The sequence below is a fragment of the Diuraphis noxia genome, unplaced genomic scaffold (assembly GCF_037042655.1).
Source record: "Diuraphis noxia isolate RWA-SAM2 unplaced genomic scaffold, SU_Dnox_SAM2 contig0004, whole genome shotgun sequence".
Classification (NCBI taxonomy): Eukaryota; Metazoa; Arthropoda; class Insecta; order Hemiptera; family Aphididae; genus Diuraphis; species Diuraphis noxia.
The window spans coordinates 69,173,078-69,190,157 of NW_028301714.1; the positions used below are offsets into that span (position 1 = coordinate 69,173,078).

Here is a 17,080-nt window from a genome sequence, read left to right on the forward strand (position 1 = left end):
AAAGGTTGGTCAGTACTTTTCACGTTCGCGTTTTTTTTTTCTTCAAATTGGTGTGACTGTTTTTATGAATTTCTGACGAAGACAACACGGTAACTGCATCTTATCGTATATAACGTCTTTGGTTTATTTATGCACCAATCAGTTTCGTTGGAAATTCGGAAAAACAGTTTTAACAATTACCTTCGGCATTGGCAGTAGTTGCAATAAATTATTAACCGGACAATGACGAACGAAATCGTTACAATTTACACCTACGCATATTTTAGGTATAAAAATAAATTGATAATGTTTTAAACAAATGAATCAGCAATTTGTTTTTAATATTCACGTACTATATTAACGCATTCGACACTGAAACTTTCAGACAATATAATACGGAAATACAATTAACAATGAAACGTTTAGATTAGAAAATCAATACATATGAGGTAAATAATATATAATTTATGCTAAAAATATCCGATGCAATTATCTATATTTAACAGCAATTTTGGCATTTCTTCTTGGCACGTTAAGAATAATATTGCGCAACTACTTGTTTTTCACATTCGTAAAATTGTTATTTTAATCAGACTGAAGCGCGATGTATTTCGTTTTTATTTGGCTTAAAAAACACGTTCGTGATTATAGTTAATATATGAAATGTTATTTGATCAGAGATTGTACTGATATTATTACTGTCTAACTAATTACAACAACTGACTAGGTTAAAATTATCATTTTTTTTTTATTATTATTATTACTATTTAGAACTGCAATAAATTACTGTATGGCTGTATTTATAGGTAGGTATATAATATAATACCTACGTGTATTACGTCTTAACATCATTATAGTGTTCCGCTGGGGTTTTCGGACATTTGCTATCAGCTGAAAGATTGTCCAGTTTTTTGTTTTTATATAGTTACTAGTTTCCTATTTGCCCGGTGATTGACGACCTGTAGGCCTTGGTCGATTAATCTTGCTAGACCCAACTGCAATCTCCCATGAGGCTTACAGAGTTTGTGGATCTATATAGTTAGGCGACGAGAAGACTGAATCGTAGGTTTTTAGTGACTTTTTATATAGCTTATAATATGTGTTCTATATTACAAATAAATGTGGGTATGTTGTTCGGTAGGTACAGAAAACTTAACTCGAGAGACTGCATGCAGACTGCAGTTAGTACAATATATTTTCTGGATTGAACTTAGTACTCAAAAAAAAAGTTAACGTCTATGAAGATAATTAATTTTTAATTATTTATCAAGGCAATGTCTTTTCATATTTTTCAATTCGTCGTCTTCGGTTGTACGATATAAATTCGTAACAAGTGTTCTCGACAAAATGTTGATCAAGTTTTAATGTATCACGGGACATTTTTTTCTTGGCTTCCACTAATAAGCTTGTCGCTGTCACTTTCGACGTAATTGATGGAGTCCAACATTTCACTACTGCTGTATGCCTTCCTCGCGTCGACTCCATTTTTCAGTTCTCGTACAAAGCAATCGTTTGTCTGCGTTTCAATTCGTCCAATTATTGCGGCCAAAACTTCCGTTTTTTTTCTCTTATTCCGCAATTTTACATCGCATACCTTTTTCTTATACACTATTTTCGCCTACGTAGTTTCCGTATCGTCCCACCACGTAATATAAAACAAAAACACACAGATGTATGAAGATTTATCAACGATGGGTTTAATAAGACTGATTGCAGCTTTTGTCACAGGTACGTCTATACTCTATTGCTCTTTTGGGAGGACCATATATGGACACGCGTGTATACAATATACATATTGATGTGCACAACTCATCTCTCACGGTAAACCATCAGACGTCAATCACCGACGACATTTATTAACACACTTATTCAATGTATTCGATTAATAAATTAATGTGTTTTTATTACATGACGAGTTTTGACTAAATATGTATATATTTTTTAACTTTCTATACAGATCTCAACAATTTTCCTACCATTCAATTAATAATAATTGTTCAAACAGAATGTAGTTAATTATTTTTTTAATTCTCTTGCAATTTTAATGCATAAAAAAAATAACTAAAAATAATTAGTTACCTGAATTTTTCATACAACCACTTTAAATATATATATATTATGTAATTATATAACTAACTTCTTATAATATCGTGTATTTAAATTAAGGTCTGCAGTTAATAACTACAGTATGTCAGCTAGTATGACATTTGCTACTACTAGATATTTTATATTCTTTTAAAAAGTGGTGCAGCGTTATATTTAGGATTTTATTTTTTAATTCAATAGTGTTGTTATACGTGTATTGAATCGTCGCGAGAGGCACTTCTTTGACATACTAGCTTTGTTGTCGTTTCTCGTTTACTTCGACAACAATAATGTCCCCTTTTTACAAATTCGATGGATACTACGGTTCATTGGATATAGCCCTAAGTCATTCCTCTCAAAATCGCACAACAATGTATTTGTATTTGCTTCAATACTTTCTTCCCTTCATATAGGTACTCACTAGCGATAAAACTTTCGGTGTCACCTGGATTTTTTTTATATTTATCAAACAAATTTTTTATCAGTCAAGAACGGTAATGATAGTAGACACTATATTATTATAATAAGTTATTATTGTTATTATTAATAACATCATGTTACTAAATTCAGTTTTAATGGAACCAGTTATAAGTATTTCAAACTATATATTATAATCAATAATATTATTGTCAATCATAAGGTAGGTAATAATATTAAAACATAATTGATCAGATAATATTAAAACAACATATATACACTATATACAGTCTATATTATTTTTGTATAGAATTTCAAGTGGTTAGCATATTATTATTTTCTTATACAACTATTTAAGACATTTGGGTTATTACATTATTTTTAATTTTATATACATTTATTTTACTTTTAATTAAATTGTTTTTATCCAATCAATGGTTCAAAGTTTTAATACCTACCTTATAGTTTATTGACAATTTACCGTGTGAAAATTTTACTTGACATTATGAATTAGTTGAAGTATATGATAAAATCAACATAAACTGTTTTATAGTTTATGTAGCATGCGGTCTAAAATTAATGAATATATGTAAAATAATTATTGAGGATTTTTTTATAAATGTGAACTTCCTTTTTATTATTTGATTACAAATATATGGTTGTGATAATAGTAGTATTACTATCATACATTTTACAAATATACATTACTTGTAACTATTTATATACCACTTCTTATACTTCGTCCTTGATCAATGATAATTTAAGTAGTGACATATTATATATTATTATACTTAACTTTTTTTTGTATTATAATATATTCATATTATTATGCTGCGAATATTCATTATCATAATTATATAATATATTATTTTATAATTAATAGTTTTAGTAGCATCACAAATTTTCCTAAAAAAATGATTTTCGAATAATTGATTGATTTGTTTTATAGGAGTATATGGAAGCAAAAATCGTGCAACTAGAATCTGAATTGGTCGCGGAACGGCGAATTACGCAGAGGGAGAGGACGCTAAACTCCAAGCTTCAAAAACAATTAGCTCGGGTGAGTACAACAAATAATAATATCAGTAATAGTTCGTCTCCGATTTTGCAAAACGTGTACAATATTCTTTATACCGAGGGACGTGGTCAGTTAGGCAAATGAGGGTCACCCCCGCGTTGGCATGGTGACCAACTGGATAACAATCCGTGCAGTCTTTTGTATGTGCTCTCCGTGAACGGACGGGCGATATTGAATTCTCTGGCAAACGACGGACCCCCCTCCCTCAAAGACGTTTCTCCTCATTCCCATGGTTAGTACATGATATAGGTACTTATATATTAAATGGGTAAAAAAAGGGGGTTGAATTATTAGACTTGATACGTTATTATTATGGGTTATGTCAAGACGACTTATGATTTAAAACAAGACTTTTGTCCTTGCGCGATGTTAGTGTAGAAGTGTATTATAGCACCTATAACGAAATCTGTTTATATTTTACTGGAGATCGGAGAGAATTTTCACGTTTGAATATTTTAGTATATAAATCAGTACTTATGTACCTATATATATACACATGTATGTATAAATGAATATATTAAAATTTACATTATCTATATACATTATTTATAAGTAAATATAATATACATATTATATAGGCAAAGTGATTCAAAAGCCGATGCCTATCGTAGCTATTTTATTTTATTTTTGCAAAATGATTTTTTATTATCCTCGAGTTCTTTTTTTGTAAACCATGCACATGTTATATTAAAGGTACTCATAGATTGAAGTGCAATATATGTACATTTTTTAGATTCTAAGCGATGAATGTATTGATTTTACCATGATGTGTGTTTTTTTTTTTTTGTGTCTGTCATCACGTTTTGGGGCAGTAAAAGTGCTTCGATTTTTGACTTCAGTACCTCGTTCGATCAGAAAGTGAATCTAGTTGGTACTTTGGGGGGTCAAAAGTAAAAAATTCTTAATACTTTTCTAAATAATCGAAAAAAACAAACTAAAAATTAAGGGAAAAACGGCAAATTTTACGCACACTCATTTTTCGACAAAATCGATTTTGGTATTTGATGTAATTTTAAAACAAAGTTTTTCTTTTTAATTCTAAGATTTGAAAATTTAATACAAAGCTTATAATATATTTTTACAATAGCGATTGAAAAATAAAAGGAATACATAGTCACAATTTTTTTTTTTTAAGAATTCAAAGTTTGAGTTTTGACAACATATTATGTAAAAATCACGAAAATTCAAAAATTATTTTAAGCTAGAAATCCATAAAATATTTTCTTTTTAAATCTAAGATTTGAAACTTTAATACAAGATTCCTTAAAAGTTTGTCAATCTTTATCACAAATAAAAAGTCCACCGGAAATTCAAATCAAATTTTTATGAGCATTTGAAATTTAAATTTTTATAATATTGGATTTCACATTTAGTGATTTTCTTATTTTGGTGTAACTCTAAAAGTCTAAAACAAATGACCGCAGATACTTGAAATTTTCACTGAATGTTTATATAGACATTTTCTCTATTTTATAACATTTTAAAAATATTTAGATTTGTTTTGAGCTGTTTACTGACATTTTAATTTTTCAACTTTTTTTTTTCTATAAATATCGATAAAAATTTATTTGTTCGGTAGAAAAGCTTGAAAATTTTGTACAAAGCTTCTAACATATTTTAACAATAGCAGTTGAAAAATAAAATAAATTCATAGTCACAATTTTTTTTTACAAGGATTCAAAGTTTGAATTTTGACAACATACGTAAAAATCACGAAAATTCATAAATTATTTTATGCTAGAAATTCATAAAAAATTTTCCTTTTATATCTAAGATTTGAAAATTTAATAAATAGCTCCTATCATATTTTTATAATAGCAATTGAAAAATAAAAGAAATGCGTAGTCACAATTTTTATTTACAAGCATTCAATGTTTGAATTTTGACAACATATGTAAAAATCACGAAAATCACGATAATTCGCAAATTATTTTAAGCTAGAAATTCATAAAAAATTTTCTTTTTAAATCTAAGATTTGAAAATTTTTATTAATCTATAATATATCCTAGACAGATAAACCGTCTTCGATCAGAATCGTTTTTCGTATACAATGATATAATATCATTGGATTCAAATTTAATTCCATCCATATACAGTAACCCACTTGTAACCTACTGTACATCAGAGCGACATCCACGACTTACCCGCCTTTTTTTTTTTTAATTTCATCTACATAACCACGTGGTATTAATATGAATTATGCACCTACAAAATTGTAACATTATTTATTTTTTAAGTAGTTAAGAAACATAATAGTAATATATGAAAACTGCATGAACCTTTTTCTTTCTTGATTTATTTAGTGGGTAATGGAATAATGTTATTTTTTAAATAATTTAAATACTAAATATACCTAATATGCAATGAATAATATTTTTTTTTATTATAACTGCTACTTATAATACTTATACTTACACTTATATTAGTGGCTATTAACTACCTAGGCTACCTTTGTTTAAAGTTGTATATCTGCCTAATATTTTTTATCTATTATTATGCAGTAACTTTACTGTAGTGAATAGGAAAAACAATTATTCAAGAAAAAAAGGGTTAAAATAATGAAAGTTAAAATAATCTCAAGAGACATATAACATATATTTTACAAAAAATCTGAAGACAACTTAGATTCAGCTGTGTAAAAACTGTCAACGGTGCATGATTTATTTTTTAAGTTTCAAAGATAAATATGTAGGGTTCTTTAGGGTATACAACTTCTTGGCATTTCAAATTTTGATTACTCAAAGATTCGATAACTGCTGAGGAAAACATTTATTTATTATATCTATTTATAATGACTGACTTCGCAGTAGCAACCTTCGACTAATTTCTCTAGATGAGAGAGGTGAACTCATTACATATTATATTTTATTACATTTACATTGTGTGGAAAAAAAGTTATTATACTTTACTCGTTGCAATATCTCTTGCGTGTAAAATATACAAAAAATATAATATTAATTAGTAAAATAAAAATATAAATTAGTTACTCATGATAATACATAATAGTGTTAATTAATAATTTACATAATGCACTATAGATTATAGGCTATAGCTATTACAATAAAATGCATTTAAATTAGTTAACAAAATGATAAGAAAATAATTATTCTGAGTAAAAATATTTATTACGATTTATAGCAATTAATAAATAGATCTTATTAACTGTATGCGGTCGTACTACTTACGTGTTTTTATATTGACTTTATTTCTAAATAATCAACTCGCGATCGTTTGTATTTAAATAGGTAATAATTCTATGAATAATAAAAATTTAATACTACACTATTAAAATAGTTAGTAAATATAGATATAGATATTTTTAATTTTAATATGCAATAATTAATTAACACTTGATCACTAATCATAAGAAAACAAATGGCTGACATTTAGACATTCAGTCCGAAAAAGTAGATGAGAAGAAAATACTCGCGGTCGCATACGGTAACGGCCGGTTATTGTAGGACGACAAATCAAGTTTGATCGTGTCAATGTCCACCTCACTGATCGTTGAGAATAGGTACCGTACGGTTTGTCGCCCATCTTTCACAGCCAGATAGAAAACGTTAAAGGTGAATAGTTAACCAACAGCTTTGACTTTTGCACGAATGCGGAGACAGCGAACGGTTATGTCGTCCCTCCGTTTTAATTTTTATTTTTCAAATTCCATATTAAGTTATATAGTCATAAAAAAATATATTACTCGTAAAATTAGATGAGATACACCCTGTATATTATATAACGCTTGTCTGAACGATGTATTAAATATATACCCTATAATGTGTATAATATATGTTATATATTTAAGCTAATGACAATCCCTCTCGGCTCTGTTTATGTTTTATGTGAAGAGTTAGAGTGACAACGGTCCGTCGCTTTCCACACAACTTCCCCCTTTTAATTTTGAAAAGTGCTGCATTTCGTTTGTCCGAAACAAAGAGGTAGCGAGAACAATGTCAAAAAAACGTCCACTCAAAAGAGTATGACGAAATAATGGAGGAGATACCAGTATACCACCCCTGTTTGTTGTACGCGTATTGTCCTCGGTAAACGAGTAATCTTTTAGATCAAACAAATAGTGTTTACGCAAACATAATCATGGATTGACTTATTGTAAACAAACATTTTTGGGTTTTCGATTAAAAAATAAGCGTAACAGAATTTGGATTAAATATTTCATAGGGAAAATTGTTTCGTGTCCGAAAATGATAAATGTTGCTCGCGCGGACGACTTGCCAAAAGTGAAGTTGTCCCAGGGGGCACATAAAGAACTTCAATATATGGGGGAAGTTCTTGTGAAATCTTATTTAACCATCTAAGACCTTTGTGTTACGGTTCAAGTATCGGCCAAGAGTGTTTGGCTTTAATTGGACGTTACGCCTGTTGGTCAACTCAATTTTCTAAAAAAAAAAAATGATCAGAACCGTCTGTATAAAGGTTTACAAGGTACACCTACGTTATACACACATATATTATAATACATCCTCATCGCCATTATAGTTTACGCAAAAGTGATAACTATTCTAGATTTAGAATCTGTACATCTATTGTTTAATTGCATTATTATTGCTCGTTGTACAACACATTCAATTATTATGCCGAACAGCGATATTTCGAATTTTTCGTAAATACTATAGCCTCATTGAAATCCCCTTGAAATAATTACCATGATTACAACGAAACTCAATACATCGAAATGTTTGATATCTCAAACTTTTTTCTATTTCCCTCGAGTTTTGACACAACGAGAGTAAGTTAACTGTATTATTATTACTGATGATACCTTTATACTACATAAGTGATGTATATATGACTTTGTTAAAGGTTCGAGAGTCTATTTATTATATAATCAACGAATTCAAATTAACCTGGCGTTTCGATTAACAGCAATATTCGGTTTGGCTATAAATTGCATTATGCAAAACCCGGGATTGCATTATAAATACATACCTACCATAATAATAATACATTAGGGAGGTAAAGTGTATATTGTACAAATAGGGTACCTTTCCGGTAATATAATTCCGTAAACTGGATTATTTTTCGATAAAAATTTAATTCGTTTATTATATTGGAAAAAAAAATTTTTAAATTATTGTATTTACATTTATATTATATTTTGTCTGGCATTAAGTGCGCACTTATTATTACATACAAATTCTAGACCATCGATATATTTTTTTCAGTTTAACTAAGCTGTTATGAATTTATGATGCTTATTTACATATTATATTGTTTTATCTCTACTTTCATAAAACATTTATAAAATTTATATAGATATAGAAGTGATTTAGGTATTTATAATTTTAATTTAATTTCTAATTGTTTTTTTTTTTCATAAGTTATGGTAATTTATATATTATATTTTTGAACTTCATATATATTTTTAAGGAATAATATTAATTATATTAAAAACCAATCGATATTTTTTCGTGCATGAATAATTATAACATTATGCAACACTGATTTTTTCTCACTTTATTGATTCCTTTTTATAATATTATGGAAAATTTAAAATAATATATTTTTTCGATAAGAACAGTATCCAGGTGGCTTTCCTTCACCCTTGTATGCGGATACTGTGTATTTTGATTTACGTTTCAAAAGCAATCCCGTTTTTAAGAGTCGAGTCTCGCGTTATAAAATTTATCGCATCCTAACAGGAAGCCAGCGAACCGCGGTATAAGCCGGTAAATACCGCTCTTTCCCCTCTCCCAAGACATTACCCTATACAGAAGGTATATCGTAACCGACTCTGAAATTCCTTTAAACATCCGGTATAGGATTTACCCGAAAAACATCAATCATCAAAGGCTAACTTCTATATCACAGCTTGCGAAAATAAAGGCTAAGAGAAATACAATCGTAAGTCGTTCGAATCCCTTCGTCTTTAATATAAATTACTTATTTTTTTCGGACTTTCAGGGTAAAATAAAATAGGGGGTAAAGCTATTTGGGTTCTAAACACCCTAGGTCGTTTTTCCCCGTGCGAGACATGTACTTTATACAAGCTGGTTGGCCAATCCAATTTAAGAAAAAGGAGCAGCACTTTTTTTGGAAACAATAAATATATCGACTGTTAGTAAGGAAAAAAAAATAAAAAAGTACCTACAGGCTGTTAGTATTTCTAATACGTTTAAGATTATACGTCTGAGAATTGTTTGTTCCGTGTTTTATAACATATATAGTATATACTTACTACTTACATACTTATGATTTTTACTAAAATTCTTTTTTTTTCAACGATTGATTGAAATTTAAATATTCCAATAGGTTTCAGTAAAAATGAATTTTTTATAATTGTTTATAATAATAATACAGCTATATCGTTTAATACAATATTAAATTTTTATTTTTGCACTTGGTATAAGCACATTAATAATTACATAATTTTCTAATAACAAACTATAATTGTTTGTATAATACATAGTAGTTGAAACTTTTTAAGGTATAAAAATGGTAGTTGTTTGTTAAAAGTGTCAATAAGTTGAATAGTAGATAAATAAATGGGTTTTAGTAATATATACTTACCTAAATGGGCTAAATATTATGGTATAATTTCATAAAATATTTTGATCTTCTTGTCTGATGTTTTATTTGTAGAAAGTTTTGTATATTTTAGATTCTGAGCGGAGCGAGGAATGTATTCATTTTACCATGACGTTTAATTGTGTGTGTTTTTTTTGTGTCTTTCATCACGTTTTGGGGCAGTAAAAGTGTTTCGATTTTCGACTTCAGTACCTCGTTCGATCAGAAAGTGAATCTAGTTGGTACTTTTGGGGGTCAAAAGTAAACAATTCTCGATATTTTCATAAATAATCGGGATAAACAAACTAAAAATTAAGGAAAAAACGTGAAATTTTACGCACAATTAGTTTTCGACAAAATCGATTTTGGTTTTTGATGTAACTTTATAAAACACATGAAACTTTTACCGAATGTTTATATAAGTATATTTTATAATCCACCATTCAATTTTTAAAAATTTTTTTGGACTTAAGTTGAACTATTTATACTTTTTAGGCATAAGCAATTTTCGATCATTATTAGTATTTTTTAAATTAATATCGATGACAATTTATTTGTTGGATAGAAAAGCTTGAAAATTGAATACAAGGCTCCTAACATATTTTTACAATAGCAGTAGAAAAATAAAATAAATACATAGTCACAATTTTTTTTACAAACATTCTAAGTTTGAATTTTGACATACGAAAATTTGCAAATTATTTTAAGCTAGAAATTCATAAAAAATTTTCTTTTTAAATCTAAGATTTGAACATTTTTAATAATCTATAATAATATATCCTAGACAGATAAACCGGAACGCTCAGAATAAAATTTCATATACAGTGATATAATATCATTGGATTCAAATTAAATTCTATTCATTAGGTACAGTAACCCTGCACTTGTAACCTACTGTACAGCAAAGCAACATCCACGACTTACCCGTTTTTAGAAAATAATAATATTGAATATTGTATTTCATAAAAATTCAGTATAATATAAGAATTTGATGACCGTTGGGGGTGACGTGCACGTATAACTTTTTTTGTTTTTTTTCTTTATACATAAGGAAAAGTATAAATCTAGTGGCCATTAAAAAAGCTTTCTTCCGTATATATGTGCTCTTTGTCAATTCGGACCGATTTTACGCGCCGTCGACCAAATGGAACGTTTAAATCTCGTTTTGCTGGCGTCTACAAAAGTATAGAACCTCCAAACTACTGTGTACAGATAAGAAAACCCAATTTAATCTAAAAAAAAAAATAATAATAATACTTTCTGTGTAATGGCTTCAAAACCATGTAACATTACACAAACTATGTTTGTTGTTGTTATCACAGGGTGGTTAATGGTTATAAAACTCAAGAGGGAAACGGCCTTTTTAATCCAACCACGTGACGGGAAAATAACTCTATACTTTCTTAAAGTCTCCATTTTCAACTGAGGAATTCGGTAGATTCAAAGGATCTACAGTTACATGAAACTATGTCAATATATTATTTAAAATATTTTTGAACGGGTAAGACCTCAAAAGGGTTTACTACGCAATATTTGAATGTTTTAGCATCAAACAAATTGAATATATATTGATGTAAATCACTATCATCTCAAATATTCCTTTAGAAGGTACGAGTTTCAAAACACATTTTATTATTATTTATCTTAGTTGATAGGAATTTTTTAAGATTTAAGCACATTTGCCATCGAAGGTTAGGTTTAATAGGTAACTATCACAGTCTTATAATTAGTTTTTTATTATGGAAAAATACAATAATTAATTACTGTTATGTAATAATAATTAATAAGTGGTTCAATTTAAAACATCAATTTAGTCGTTTTAAGCTGTTTTTGTGAAAATTTAGTCTGAATATATTATATAAATGTACCAATTTATAATACAGTGATTTGAAGCCCTCAGCCCTATCTATGACAACACCAACAAAATAATCACATTTTTAAAACAAATTGATATGTATAATCTAATTTAAGAATCTATTGTATAATTATATTTTACTATGTACTAAATATTTAATTTTGTTACAAGCTAATAACCTTAGCAGTTGAAGCTTACCATGAATATATTATATATATAATATATATACAGTGATTTAAATAATGGACAGAAAAAATGTATCTCTATAACCTATATGTAAATAAATAGTACTTATGTCATATATTATTAATATATTTGGTATATACAAGTTTGAATGTTGAGGATTTTAGAATATTGATGAATTATTTGAATTCAGTGTTGGAATTCACTATGTAACTCTAAAATTATGAGTGCGTAATTTATTATTGCATATAATAAAATTAATTGGAAGTTAAATAACCCTGAAGTAAAACGATTTTAACAATGACATTTGGGTAGTTAGTTGTAATAGTATAAGAGTTCACAAAACTTAATAATTCCAAGTTCTGATCTTTGTTTTCGAAGTGCTTTTCTACGATTTTATAAGTCTGAAAGTACAATATTGTAATTTTCGAATTATAATTGGGATTTAAGATATACACACGAATAAGTTAAATTTAGAATTTTCAACTTTAATAATTAGTTAAAATAGTTTTAAATCAAAATATTGGTTATAATTTTTGTAAGAATTTAAAACCTATAAATGATTATCCATTATTCGAATTTAAAGTTATTTTATCTTATATAAAGTACCGAATTTGAAATATATTTTTTGGTACTATATAATATTATAATATTATTGTGTCGTATAAATGTTTTCTTTGTATTTTCTGTTACACAACAATAATGATAAATTACAATACTTAATCAATCACAACATATATTGATATTTATAAATTAAGTTTACTGCAATAAACTATTTCCGATATTCTATACATTATGGTAAATAATAGTCTCTTAATTTAAAACGATGAAAGCTTTTGTGTTTATGTTATGAAGACGTCTATCTAACCCTGATTGGTCGTCTCAATTTATCTTTACTAGATGTTTGTACATTTTTCGATCTCTTCAATGCTGACTGATCATATAAAAAAGTTCTGACCCATTCAAATTCGGATTCCACATAACTACAAATACAATTAAGTGGCACTTGGTCGTTTTTCGTGGACTTATATGAATTTACGCTATAAAAAATAAATCTTAAATCGATACAATATTATAAGTTGAATCAGCATTTATCATGTAATGTGAAATCGACAAGTATGAAGTATTACTGAAAATGGAACATGATAATTATTTCTAGTTTTAAATTATTCAAATTATCGACAGTAAAACTAAGGTTAATTAAATATAAATTTATAGTTTTTTCGAAATTAGGTAATCTTTGTTTCTATAGATATATCTAACGAAGTTTTTTTTATCATTCAATGATGATATGATATTATGTGTCTAATATACATGGTATAGTAATTCGTATTTAATTACCAGTTTTCGGATGATAGGAACTAATAATAAAAAAACTGATTTCATTATCTTACTTCGACGTTGTTCCTTTTTTACATACCAACTTTATATTATATGGACTCTAGAAATGTCTTGAAGACGATATTTTATAACAATATGTTATTCTCTTCGTATTGTATCGTTCAATTAAAATGTATGATAAGTAATTTATGAGCATCTGCAATACCAGTATATTTATCGAGAGAAATATCGCTTTTGTTCACTTACTGGAAATCGTGTACGGTAAACATATGAAAAAATTTGCTAGTTTGTTTGTTAGTCATGTGGTCGTTGTCCATACAATTATATAGGTCTCAGAAACAAGTGTGGGCGAGACTCCTGTTTATTAACGGCACGTGATTATCCATATTCGTTTTCGCTGGATATATTTTATTCTTTATAAGGTGTTTTTTTTAACTTAATACATTACTAATTTTTTCAAAAACATTTATTTTTGATATTTTAATAAATAAAATAAATCAAATTTTCTTACTTACTGACTATAACCAAATTTTTAGATTTTATTAAAATTTTAAAGATTTTATTTTTTTCTTAAATGTTTAATAGACTAAAAACTAAGTAAAAATATATATACATGAAGAAAGTATATTATATGATTGTAGTCAGTGTTGTGCCATGAAATTTAAACCTTCTTAATAAACAAGTATTGTTTACAAGACATAATTCATATTCGACTTTTTTAAATTGAATACTAGTATAGTGTATTAATATTTAATATACGTATTATAATGGCTACCACTTAAGAAAAGTGTATTCATAATAGTTATTATGCATCATTTACTTTGTTACATGAAATTTGATTTTGCATTTAAAAAATGTAGTTTAATGCGTAATTATTGTGTATATGTTACTAGACCTACTTATAACTATTTACATTTTTAAAAACCTGGAAAATCGCGACTGCCTTACGAAAACAAAAATTATCTTTGAGTAGATTATACATTATACATTACTCGTACATGTCAATTACCATATTATGTATACACATATTATAATACAATATACAATATGCACTTAAGAGTACTATACACCGTGGGAATAGGTCCAGCTCTTTAGATGCCAGCTAGGAAATTGATTTCGCGCACATCCGCCAACACGGAATGGCGGCCACGGTATTTATAGTGTATGCAGCACACACACTTGTTGCACACATGCACATCGACCGCGACGATGTTTTTATCCGTTTGTTACCGGGTAGGTATTCAAGTGCAGACGCTGTTGTTTTATAATTTGTAATAATCGTGTGCAACGCGATTTCTTGAATTATATATAGGTTATATTTATCCTAATTTATTATATTTATCTACTATACATCTTTAATCTATTTGTGTAAAAATATAGTCTGTTAGTCTCTAATATTCACCTGATATTTGCATCCCCATTTTTCTCTATTATCTTTGGCCTCATTTGGGAAACAAAAATTCTTATCACTGCTGGTCACTCTCTTCGTGCAAATAGTGCATAAATACTACAAAAAATCTCAAAAAAGTGATAATATGCTCTTTAAAATAATTCTAAAAACAGAATTTAAATCAATTGATTTTAAATAGAATAGATGAGAGTGATTATACTAGGTGAATCAATCTGTATATTAATTTTTATCTAATAATTATTATCACCATATGGACCTCGAACTCGTTGTCGTTATACGTAGTCAACTGAGTGTATAGTATGATCGATTTGACGCCTAATATTTCAGTTGGATGACATTTAATTTGGTGTATTGGATTCTGGTATATTTTATCGCTCAAAGGACTCGGTATTATAATTATTCTGGGAATTTTTTAGTAATAAAATATTTCTCCAAAATAAGTAAAATATCAAATTCTTTACGCAGTAAAAAAATTCTGAATCGATTGAAGTTTCATCCGGTCGAAATATTTAACGTTAAATGTACATTACCTTAAATCACGATTGAACTGTGATATAATATATAATATGCAGTATATATATTTTTTTTTTCTCGTAAGTGCGTTGGGCACGTAGTGTGCATTCACCTATATATCATGGTTTTCAGCGACAGTGGAATATAATTTGTGAGTCTGAGGCCATGATGAGCTATGTAAAGTACTTGTACAATACAGATTTACAGCACATGATGAGGTCTGTCTTCAGCGTGCGTTTCAATGTGAAAATATGTTAGAAAAATTATGCATGTTACAATACAACGTTATATTCGTGGTTGACAGTTCACGATGTTATGTTTCCTCAACCGTATTTAAAACGTATTATTTAACGAGTCTATTATACTATGTAATAGTAAATTTGTTCTAACCTGTTTGCCGCCGAGTGTATCACTAGATCATTTCGCTGTCATATAAACCGTGGTATGATCATCGAGAACTATTATTATTCTTAATTTTCTCATTAGTATATTATAATAATTTTTCCAATCACTCCCTCCCTGCCAACTCAATTAATAATAAAAATGTTGTTTTTGTGTATTTAATAGATATGTATTATATACCTGCGTGTTTTTAATTTAAATGACGTTTCTAACATGTTGTTGACGACTACTCATTCATATCTACTGCTTTTAAATGTAATATTATCTAAAAAGAGATTAGTTAGTACTAATTTTTTCAACTGCACCATTATAACACCATTATGTTATATAAATTAACCAAAATAATTCTGTTTAATATAATTTTAAACACCTATAACCATAATATATTTTCGACGTATATTCCACTACAAATTACCTTACATAAGTATAAAGATAATTTTGAACATCTGTTTTTAGTTAAAGATATTTTCATAATTTTATCTAGATAAACTCATTGGAAAAAAAAATGTGTTAATACTCGTTTTAAACTAAGTATATTCTTCGGTATATCTAGTTCAATTAAAATAAAATAACATTTATATTTTAATAAACGCTTAATATTTTTTTTTTTTTGCTTGACTATTAAATTCAAATACAACATAACGAAGATAAGAAATTGAAATCATATTTTTTAACATTTCTCGTTAATTAGAAATTCATATTATTATTATTATTATTACTCTAATTTGCTCTTAATATGTACCTGTATTATTATATTTTAATGTCATACATAAATGTTTATAAATTATTTAAATATGTTAATTATATTTGCGGTATAGTGTGTATAATGTGTATCATATTGGTTATTTTTCTTACCTTGTAACATTAGTATAAAATACTTATATTTTAGACAGTATTATTTCTCAATAGTTATACACACAGAATTATAATATAGTGACAAATCACGATTTTTGTTATGAGAAGCAATAAAACATAAATATCTCACTTTTTTCCAAAAATAATAAGAAGCCATCAGAAAATATTTAAATAGCAATAAACTACCATCGTATATACTTGAGGGATACTGTTGTTTTTTTTTTTTTTGCTCGTTTGCACTCTATAAAAAAATAATCATACAGACATTTTAATAAAAGTATCATCAATATATTTTATTTTTTCATTTGTAATGGTGAATTATTTTTTGGTTATATTTAGACATTTAGTTTTTATAATTTATACGCTTCATATATTCTGGATGTAACTTCAAAAACACATGAAACTTTTATCGAATGTTTATATAAGTATATTCTA

The 17,080-nt window shown here is 27.5% G+C and overlaps 1 protein-coding gene across 1 annotated transcript in view; it reads left to right on the forward strand.

Annotated features, from left to right (window-relative positions):
* LOC107164470 (uncharacterized) overlaps window positions 1-17,080 on the forward strand; it is a 273,824-nt gene that overhangs the window by 105,260 nt on the left and 151,484 nt on the right. Inside the window, exon 4 of the mRNA XM_015512307.2 lies at window positions 3,431-3,541. Coding sequence (XP_015367793.2) covers window positions 3,431-3,541 — 111 coding nt within the window. The remainder of the gene's footprint in view (window positions 1-3,430; window positions 3,542-17,080) is intronic.